Raw genomic sequence first — 11,258 nt, forward strand, 5'->3', positions numbered from 1 at the left:
TCCGATGTCATCACAACATTTTCCCAGGCCACTAAAGTTTGCCTGATGTGCTGGGAAAGCTGCATGTAACAGCACCATCTGCTGAGTTCTGGCATCTTGTGCAAACAAATAAGTCCTGCATACTTATTTGTGCAAAAGCAGGCAGAAAACATGCCTATTGTGTTTTTAAAAATGTCTTTAAAGGTTATGTTAACTTTTTCACATCAGCACTGAGTGTAATGTCTGACATCACTGTTTCTGCTGTTTTTTTTTAATAGTCTCTGATCACCTTTGTGAACAAACACTTGAATAAACTCAATTTGGAAGTTACGGAGTTGGAAACCCAGGTAGGAGACTTTGTCTTCTTGCATGTAATCTGTGTAAATTGCAGATTTTCAGACATGGCTTGGCTAAACAGAAGCAGATCTTCTTTCCAGAGTTTACTGAGCCATGAGAGATGGTTATCTTACTGTTGCAGCAAAATGATAAGGACAGTATCCAGAGAATTATACCAGGAGTATGGGTAATTCATTTGAGCCTGGCTTGGTGTAATACCAGTCATTCATTCACTGCTGTTTTACAGCATTGCTGAAATAAATGGGCAACTGGATTTGATCTGTCACAAGAAATTGTTGCCTCAGCCATACCCAAGAATTTATTTTTTAGAGGATGTCACACATGCCATATCATGATCACAAGTGGGAAGTCTTAGAACTGCATAATGTTATCCCCCTTAGCCAGTCAGGAGCCATCTGGTCTGGTAGGAACACTGAATAAGGTGGCTGAAAATATGTAGGATTTTATTCAGGGTTTTCTGAAACCATAAACAATCTATTTTGACTTGGGGGAAAAAATATTTTATTAAATTCAACTTCCTACCTGTGACAGGGGAGACTTATTTTCAAGATTTGATTAAGGGCAAAGATTTGAATGTCTAACACACACAATTTAAGAGGGATTGTGGTTGAAATTACCTGATACTGTAGCAGTAGGACTGGGGGTATATAATGTGCCCCAGGAAGTTTGGGGTTTTTTTAACTACCGCTGGGAAGTTGGCAGGATTCCTTAAGCAAATTAAATGAACATGAGGAAAGCAAGAAAAGACTTCTGAACCATCTCACACTTCTGTGCTAGCAAAAAAAAAAAAAATCAAAATACATAATTTGGGCCAAGCTTTCTTCTTGTTTATGAATGGTGATTTACAAACAGATGCTTTCTCCTCATATTTCTCTTTAGTTTGCAGATGGTGTTTACTTGATTTTGCTCATGGGTCTCCTTGAGGACTATTTTGTACCTCTTCACAACTTCTACTTAACACCTGAAAGTTTTGATCAAAAGGTGGGTAGAAACTCCAGGTTATGCTCTTTCTGCATTATTATCACATGTTTTTTTCCAATTGTTTTATCTTTTCTCCTTGTGCCAGGTGAAACAGAAGCTGGTATATTTTCTTCCAAAGATCTAGCAAAGAGGCTGTGGCACTTGATGGTTAAAACTACTAAAAATTATGAAATGAATGGGTACATTCCTCATAGTTAAGGAAGAAAGGTACTCTGTTCCTGGCATCAGACAACACATAAAGCTTACAAATATCCAGGGTGAATAAATACAATAATGAGTGCTCTGTACTGTATAGTACTTTGCATAACCAAAGTAATTTTTTAGATTGTAGTACTGCCTGAAGTGTTCTTGTGAGTAGGTCTTTTGCTCTCAGCCCTACACTTGCTCCATTGTCCTGTGTCCCTTTTTGTGCTCACAATGAGAAAAGTATTTAGGCTGTGTTTTCATGTCACAACCAAAAGTTTGCCTCTGTCCACAGTTGTTCCCAGACCTGCACATGCATCTGTGTATATTTGGTGATGGTATATCAGAATACCCTGAGCCTGGTCCTGCTGCAGTCCTGCAGGTGCCCCCTGCTTTTATCATTCTGCCAGGTTCTGCAGGGCAGAGGACAGGTTTTGTGTCGGCTGAGCTGCAGCAGGAGGGGGCTAGGTCAAAAAGGGAAACATTGGCTAAAGTGTAAAGATGGAATGCTTTGTGAGTGCTGTTTAAAATGGGGTTTTCATACTGGCTCCTGCACACGTTGTTGCTGCCAGCCCCTCAGCAAAGGTGCATCTCTGGGAAGGATGATTCTCTACTACATCTCACACATCCCTTATAGCTTTCTCTTGCTTCTTTGTCCCATTATCTTCAATTTTTGCTCTTGTAGAAATGCAGGGTGCTGAGTTGCAGCCAGCATCTGTTTGGTTACAATTTTATTATTAATGGTTGGAATTCATAAAGATTACCCAGTATTACAGAAGTCACAGTGGGGTTTTGTTTAGAGACTTAGCCTTGAGGAATGGGGATTTGTAAATTCAAGAAGGAGAGGTAGGCTCTCTGTTTTGGGGGGGAAAAAATATCATGTTGAAAGTGATTGGTTTTGTCAGAATGAATGAGGAGGAACTGCAGCAGGTAAAAGAGATTATTAATAAAGCCCTGAGTAGTAAACTGTGTCTCTCCAGAACTGTCATGTGCAGTGACAAAACTGCACAGAATTCATAATGTTAATTACCTTGCCTAAATTTCAGTAAGTGTGGACAAGAAATCTGCTATGCAGATCTCTTTAAATTGTAATTTTTGTTCCTCAAAGGAGAGATTAAATGAAGACACCTACCTTCTTTCACTTTCTCTTTTTGTCCATTTTCTTTTCTCAGAATTTGTGCTCCTGTGTGATCTCTGGGGGCTTGTTCAGAAACTCTTTATGTACAGTTGTGCTTAGCTTATTTTGAAGATTCTCTGCACAGCCTGCCCAGGAGCTGCTGTCACCAAGCACTTTATGGTTCTGCTATGCTTAATCATGTAAATGTTTAATATTGATTTAAATAGAATTATCAAGTACAGAGAGAATAAAGCTTCTAAAAAAATTTGATTAAAGGCTTTTGATCCCTATATAACTCTGAGATTCTAAACCCTTTATGTCTTTCAGGTGCACAATGTTTCTTTTGCTTTTGAGCTGATGCAAGATGGAGGCCTGAAGAAGCCAAAAGCTCGCCCTGAAGGTATGGACGTGCCACGTGGCTTTAAACCGTGTATAAAGTCATCAGAGCAGGTGTATTTCAAGTGCAATTCCATTCAAAGTAGCAATAGTACCACAAAGTGGAGCTGTGATTGGGCCCCTTGAGGGTTTTCCAAAGGATTCACTGTCTGTGCCTGGAGTATATCCTGCCCATGCTTCTTGTCTGGAGCAGATTCACTGAGGCGTCCAAGTGGAGTTTAGTGAGTCATTCAAGAGCTGTTCTGTGCTACATGATAAATTCAGCTGGTGTTTTCAATAACAATCCAAGCAGAAAGCTTTTCATGGTCTAATTCTTGTAATTCTTGCAACTGGTGCTAGTCTGGATTGGATTGGATTGAAGTCTTGTGATTGGATTTCAGTGACATATAACTGGAAGGATTTAAGAGTTTTTTTAGGAGAACCAGTAGCAAAAAATCTTCTTGATTTATGTGGATGTAGGGGTTGGAACTAAAAAGTGTAAAACCCAGGTTTTCCCTTTAAGTCTCTGAACTTTAAAATTATTTAATAAATTTAAAAATTGATGAGGTCTGCATTGTTCCTTACACTAGGGATAAAAAGAGGAATTAAAACTTTATGACTGCTAAATGAGCAATTTTTATTCCTGATGTAACAGACTTTGTATGTGTTACAAGCTTCTGCATAACAAAGGAAAATGAGGACCCCCCAAGAAACATTTGTTCTGACTTAAAATGAGAAAAAGTGGTGATAGTAAATAGATTACCAAACAGTGGAGATGGTTTTAGAGGGGGGAAAAGGCACAAGATAGTATTAAATGGCTTATAGATGCTCTCAGTACGTTGTTGTAAACTGGGGAATGAAAAGCGCTCCTGAAGAATGCTGAAAAGAATGATGAAAACCAGAAGAGGTTACCTTTTCATGAGGCTTTCTTACATTATCATGAATGGTAAAACACTATACCAGATCTTGCTTGTGGAGATTCAATAAGGAGCAAAATATGCTTTTAAGTGTTTTACTGATTGAAAATGTAATTAATACAAGCTGGAGAGCCAAATTAGCTCGTACGACAATCCTTTTTTGCTTTTTGCTGCTGCAAGATGTACCATCTCTTGTGTGTTTTCCTTCCTCTTCTCTGTGTGTGGCCATTCCTGGCAGCAGTTCCCACCTGTTGGAGTGAGTGTTCTCGTGTGGTATCTGTGAAACTGACTGTGGCTCCTGAAAAACTGCTCTCTTGGAGAGGACAGTCACATCTTGGGAATGGCTTGTCACCATAGTATCATTTGTAAGATCTCGTCATGTATTGCAATATGTGTTTCACAGAACAGTAATTAATTTGGACAGAGAATCTGAAGTTCTGCCAAAGAATTTTGTGTATAGTTATGCTCTGTTAATGCCACACTCTGATCCATTGTTTGGTCATCAATAGGCTGGGAAGCCTGTCAGGTGAATCCATGCTCTTTAGCATGAATTGGGTAGTAAATGCCTCTTGGATTAGAATCATAGAATTGGAAAAGACCTCTAAGACCATTGAGTTCAAGCATTAACCCAGAGCCATCGTGTTCACCACTAAGCCACATCCTCAAGTGCCACATCTACACAGCTTCTAAATTCCTCCAGGGATGGGGGATGCACCACTTCCCTGGGCAGCCTGTTTTGATGCTTGGCAACCCTTTTGCTGAAGAAATTTTCCCAATACTCAGTTGGGGAAACCTGCCCTGATACAACTTGAGGCCATTCCCTCTCATCCTGTCCCTTGTTCCTTGGGAGCAGGGCCTGACCCCTCCCTGGCTGTCTCCTCCTTTCAGGGAGCTGTGCAGAGCCAGAAGGGCCCCCTGAGCCTCCTTTTCTCCAGGCTGAGCCCCCCCAGCTCCCTCAGCCCTTCCTGGTGCTCCAGACCCTTCCCCAGCTCCGTTCCCTTCTCTGGACACACTCCAGCCCCTCAATGTCATTTCTGATGTGAGATTCCCAAAACTGCCCCCAGGACTTGAGGTGGTGGGCTGTGGCAATGTTCACAGGGGTCCCAGGATGAGGGAAGAGATGAGAATCTTGACTCCATGTTTCAGAAGGCTGATTTATTATTTTATGATATATATTATATTAAAAGAAAAGGATATACTGAAACTATACTAAAAGAAAAGAGAAAGGAGACATCAGAAGGCTTGAAAGGAATAGAAAGGAATGATAATAAAATCTTGTGACTGCTCACAAGCTCAACACAAGTGGCTGTCATTGGTCATCAAGTGAAAAGAATTTCACATGCTGGGTAAACAATTCTCCAAATCACGTTGCAAAGCAGCAAAACATGGAGAAGCTGAAGCTTCTCATTTTCTCAGGAGAAAAGACTCTGGCAAAAGGATTTTTCATAAAATATGTCTGACAGTGGGCCTGGCTGTCCAACCAGTTTAATTACTTGTAGGATTTAAGGAAAAACATTGTCTAGAGCAGAACATGATTTTTATCCCTATAGTTCATGCTTTCTGCAGTGCTTGGAAGAAATAGGTCTTGTTAAATCTTGTATGTGTCTGTGTACAGGTGTAAACAGAAAGAGGACCATACAGGTCATCTCCTCTTCTCTGTTCTTCCAGCCAAATTCAGAGGATTGGGCCAGCAGCAGAACTTGGTGCTGAGTTGTTGCAGCAGAACTATGTTGTGGTGGATTAATTTAGTATCCTCTAATGAGGTTGTTATGGACTGTGAGAGTTTTAAATTAATGGAATATTTTAAAGTAATTTTAGAGTGTATGGTCACTTTCAGTTAACATTTTATTAGTTGTTGCTGTTGGTAATGTTATATCTGTGCACGTTTTATCTTATTATAAGAAACAGGAGGCTGAGAATGTTTATTCTTGGAAATACCTCTTAGACACTGCTCAATAAGGAACACTGCAGTTGCCTACCAGGGAGGATGCACTGCACACTCTGTAGTCTAATGCAGCAGTCTAAGATGACAAGGTCTGAAAGTTAGGAAAATGGTAAACTGGAATTACAGTATAACTTTTGCAGCAGTCATTATTAACTGTTGATCTGTATTGTCAAGGAATGGAGATGGAATTTTCACTACTGGAAGATAGAAAAAAAGAAAAATAAGAAAACATTCAGCATTAAGCTTGTGTTTTAATTTGGGTTGGCTTGTTTTAATTTGGGTATCAGCTTTCTGTGATACCTGGAAAAATTAGAAGTTTAGTATTTCAGTTTTCTGCATAGGACATTTCTTTTTTCAGGATGCAGCAGCAATTAGGATCTTTCTTTGGGGCAGGAGAAGATTCTTCTGCAAATGTGAACTGAAAATCATAAATGAAATATGTAAAATAATACCGGCAAAAAGGGTAGAAAGAATATTTAAGAGATGATTGAAAATACCAGATGAAGTGTGGGGGTAGAGAGTGGTATCTAGTGTGAGATGGGAGGGAAGGGTGGAGAGGTCCTGGCAATGAGTCTTCAAAGCAGACAGTGGGGGGTTTTCCCTTGGACCTCACATTAATTGTGCTCTCTTAACTGTTTGCTGTCTTCCTAGGACTTCTGATGATTTTTTAATTATCTATTCTTCCTCACTTCTGCTTCCATATATATTGGTCACTGTGTATTTTTTGCTGCTTCCTATTAATTTCTGTCATGTTATATCCAAAGTTTCTTTCTACCTCTTCAGCCTTCTCTGTGCTGTGCCTCCCCTCGGAATCCCTGCATTCTTGGCATTTTATTGTAGTATAGGTGGAGAGGTGCTAACAGGAAAGGTTTTTCTTGAGAGCTGTTCCTGACCTGTTCCCTGGCCGACCATGGTAAGAAGGGTTGTTAAATAATAAAAAGCTTGGAGTCTGCCGAGGATTCAGGCTTTGTTAATTCATGGACCATATCAGAGCTGTGGATGTGGTTCAGTACCTCAGGATGTGCGTGACTGCTTGTTCACCACTTCTGTGGCCCGGGAAGTCATTAGGAGTATTTCCCAAAGCCTTTATCCCAGGTCTCTGACTGAAGCAGACTTTCTCTGTAGCCAATTTTAGCTGGGGAAGGGAATTACCTTCCTGTTTCCTTGAGAGAAGTCAGCTGTGACTGTGTGATTGTAAAGCTGTTTTGAAGCAAATTGTGCAAGACATTTAAAAGGCTTGGGGAGATCAGAACTCTGTGGATTTTTTTTATTCACAATTCCATCAGCTCAGAGAAGTGGGGACTTCTGTTCCTGTCAGGACAAATGAGGGAAAACACAATGCAAATTAAGGATTTCTCCTTTTCTTCCACAGATGTTGTCAACTTGGACCTGAAGTCTACCCTCAGGGTTCTGTACAACCTCTTCACCAAGTACAAGAACGTTGAGTGATCCTGGAAGCTTCTGAGATCTCTTCATTCTTCAACCTCCCCAAGCAGAAGTTACAATAAACACGCCCTCTGCATGCTGCCATTGTGCCTTACGCTATGTACTTCTTGCATTCTTCCTACAGCTGATGTGTTCTTTCTGTAGCTGTTTGCAAGACAATCCCACTAAAAATGATGCATGTATATTCTCCAGGTCACTTGAAAATGTGTAGGTATTTCACACTTTTGCCAAATGGATCTGTTGTTTGCTATAACCCACAAATGTTCTTTTGAGAAAGGAAATATACCACTAACTACTTTAATAAGCAGGGAGAACATGAGACTTTTCTCATGGCTCAAGATTCTTTACTTCTGCAGAAGACTTTCTTTTGCATACTCCTTGGTTGCAACTGGCATTTGATGATTTTCCAGGCTTAGAATGTTAACAGTAGAAAATCACCTTTGGAATTTATTTAGAAGCTGAGCCTTTTCTATTAAATAAGGGTTTGTGTGTTCTGTTGGGTGGGTTGGCTGAGGGGAATTACAGGCACTGTCTGAAGCTAATGGCAAAAGCTTCAGTTTTTGTGTTCACCTCTTTCTACTCAGTGTTTACACAGAATAAGTCTTGCAATGGGATGACCAACTAATCCTTTGGTGTCTATTTTTTATTTAATCTCTTTTCTAGGAGAAAATTTGGTTGCTAGGGCCACTGTCACCTGTTAGGCAGGTTCAATCAGGTTGGTCCAGAGCTGTTCACACAGGCACAGGCTGGATTAGTGCATTTTCCCCTGTCCTTCCTGAAACTAACAGAGGGAATGGGCTGGAGCAGGAGCTATCTGAGTGGATTTTTGAAGAGAGCTTTGTGGAGGAAATGGGATTGGCATTTCCAGAGTAAATGATATGTGGAATATGCATTCAATATCACCCTTTTCCTTTGAGCACACAGAGGAGAGATTTGATTGCTGCTTTTATGTATCACAGCAGCACCTTTTGTTTTATGGGCATCCATTGCTTTGGCTGAAACACTAGGCAGAGTGCCCTAAAGGAGAGCAAGTGCAATTGCTCTGCTCCGTAGGCTCACTTGAGTCCTGTTGTAAGTCAGCGTCTTCTTTCCCTAAATATCAATTTTTTTACACCAAATACTATTTGCCTTTGAGCTCAGATTGAAGAGGAAACATGCTATTTGAATGGTATAATTTTACAATTGAGATTTTCTCCTTCCCTTCTCAAACAGTTTTTCATCTCAGAGGGAGAGAAATGAGCTTCTGCTTCTTTGCTTTGTATTTCTGAGTTCTAGTATTTGGATTACTTGGATCACCTTCCCTCACACCTCTAAAAAATAAGAAAGATGGAAGGAAGTTGCCCTTTTTTTGCATGAAAAATTCAGATCTCCTCTGCTCTGCAAGGCTCTCTGGGGAATCTTTGCATGCCTGTGCTTTAGGAAGGAGCTGACCTCTCACTGTTTATACTGAGCCTGGAACAAGGATGTGCAGTTCAGATGGGGCCACTAAACACCACCACAACACCAACAGAGGAGACTCGCACCAGGAGAGATGCTAAGGCCTGGTGAACAGCTCTCCTGGCAGGTGAAGGATATTGGTCTAACTTTTGTGCTGAGAAATAAAGGTATCATGAGGCTAGAAGGTCAGTGAGCTGAAAAGTCTCTCAAACTTTTAGTTTAATGCAGGGTTATTTGCAGGAAGCAAGTCTGTTAAATAGTTGTTATTCCATCCTCCTTCCTTCAGGCCAGTTCTGTTTATATTCTCTGAGTTGCTGGGAAAGACCTCCAGAGAGTGTAGTTTTTGAAATTGCAAGCAGTATTAATATCAAAAGCAAACAGAAGAAAAAAAGAAGAGATGGGTGAGGGCGATTTGGCTTTAGAAAGGGGAATGGTTGTTTCTGAGCTGGGATCATAGAGCTGGCATCTTCAGGGCACATAAGCAGAGGTGAGCAGGTTATGACAGGTTATAAAAGAGTGTCTGTTTTGTTGAATTCTGTGTTTCTGGTCCCCTTGCTACAACCATGGGTCTCCTTTAGCATTCCTTCTGTTAATATCCCTGTCAGCCAGGACTGCTCCTGGATCAGGAGTCACAGCCTGTTCTGTTGTGGTTTTGTTTGTTGGTAGATGTTGCACAGGGAAAATACTTTTTTCATTCCTTGGCTCCTGGCTGTCTGGCCAGCTCACTGTTCTGTAGACACTATTTATTGTTAACCAGATTTGTGAGCAGGGCAGATTGAACTGAAGTGTGGCTTCATCCCAGTGAGCCCAGTTTCCAGGAGGAGCCATGTAGGTAAAGCTTCTCTGAACACCTGCTTTTGTCATGCCTTTCTGTGACACATGCACCATAATTCTTTGCCTCTCAGAAAGTTGAGTCAGTGTTAAAGATGTTATTCATGACATTTTTGTGTTACTGGGGGTTTTACATATGGGTACCAGTCTGAATCCTGTTGAGTTCATCTGGAATGCTGAATGCTCTGCAGCATTAAAGCTCCCACATTTGTAAGTACTTAATGAATGTCTGTCTTTTCCTGTCCATACAACTTGACTTTTAGGTGCATTTACTTGACACGCTCAATTACAGTGAGCTGTATTACCACTCAAAAAGCTCAGATAGTCCTCAGCTTCATTCTGTTTTTCAAGATGAAAAATGGACAGTGGCAGATTTTTTAAAATCAATTTAAACTGTCTAGGATTTCTTACCCCTCTTCCCCACACCCCAGTACTTTCAGTATTAATGTGTTTTTAAGAGTCTTTTCTACTGTTTTTAACAGTGTTTACTCTGGATTTCTAACTACTAAAAACCAGCCTTGTAGATAAAATTCTGGACTTGTCATATGTTGGAGATATCCATCTTAGTGATAAGAATTGTGTACTGTAAGCAAGTTACAATGCAATGCTATGTTTGCTAAAATTCACAGCAGGAGTGTTTATGCATGGTTTTTGACAGTTGTACTATTTATTCAAATAAACAAATAATGATCACTATGTTTTCTACTTTTTTTTTTTTTATTCTCAGTGGAAATATCTGTGGGAAGAACTTATGGATGATGAGTCTCCCTTTGCTCTGGTGTGCAGAGAGTGTAGAGTGGCTCTCCAATACAGCAGGGCTGTGTAAAGGAGCAGGAAAATGCATTATCAGAACTTGTTATTGTTGTTGAATCCTTGAATTGTTCTTCAGTGGCTATTTTCATGTGAGGGCCAGGTGTTTGTGGTGGGGGTGTGTGCATGAGATGTGCTTCAAGAACTTACAGAAACACCTACCCTGGGTCAGCCCCTTGGAGCTTGTCCAGGGACTTCTTTGCCCTATTTTCTTGTGATGTCTCCTCAGATTCTGGTTGCAAAACAAAATGTCCTTGTTAGAGGCTCCCTTCTTGAGATTAAGACTCAACAGAATTTCAGGAATGTTAAAAGGGATTGCTTATTACTGTAAAATCTAAGAGAAGTGGTAGGAAAATTCTAGGAACTATATAACCATGTATTAACAGTCATCTGCAAAGCTACAAATACATGAAAAATGTATAAAAAGCAAAAAATCTTTAGGCATCATAGGCATGAAATCAAATGCAACTCATACAGAATTGACTACTGCTGTTCCACATAAGTCTAGATACTCCATGCACTGGTCACTACATCAGGTTTTGGAGGAAAATAGGTGTGTTAATAAATGCAACTCACAGTTGGAGGAAGTGTCCAGGGAAAGTGGTTTCTGTGGGGACCTCTTCCTCTTTAATCACTGATGTGAAAGGGGAGGAAGAGCAGCAGCACTGCCTGCTGGAGATAACTCATATCTCACATCAGGGTTTTTGGCCCTGGTGTGGCTAACTTCCTCTCTAAGGATAAATAAATTAATTTTGTAGGTTTCTCCTTCTGCCAGGTAGGTAGAGTGGTGCTGTTCTGCTTTATGAAATACTTGAAGGAGCACGAAGAAAAGGTGTATTGGAACATGATCTTGTCGGCTTTTGTCTCATTTTTTATTATT

General features: G+C 40.4%; 1 protein-coding gene across 3 annotated transcripts in view; it reads left to right on the top strand.

The window, feature by feature from the left end:
• Positions 1-10,264, top strand: part of PARVB (parvin beta) — a 51,935-nt gene extending 41,671 nt beyond the window's left edge. For all 3 annotated transcript variants that reach the window (XM_054631381.2, XM_054631382.2, XM_077178410.1), the window contains exons 10-13: positions 258-326; positions 1,216-1,317; positions 2,945-3,017; positions 7,227-10,264. In XM_054631381.2, the coding sequence (XP_054487356.1) occupies positions 258-326; positions 1,216-1,317; positions 2,945-3,017; positions 7,227-7,303 (321 nt within the window). In that variant the 3' untranslated portion in view covers positions 7,304-10,264. The remainder of the gene's footprint in view (positions 1-257; positions 327-1,215; positions 1,318-2,944; positions 3,018-7,226) is intronic.
• The last annotated feature ends 994 nt before the right edge of the window (positions 10,265-11,258 follow it).

This window comes from Agelaius phoeniceus, chromosome 5, assembly GCF_051311805.1.
Source record: "Agelaius phoeniceus isolate bAgePho1 chromosome 5, bAgePho1.hap1, whole genome shotgun sequence".
NCBI lineage: Eukaryota > Metazoa > Chordata > Aves > Passeriformes > Icteridae > Agelaius > Agelaius phoeniceus.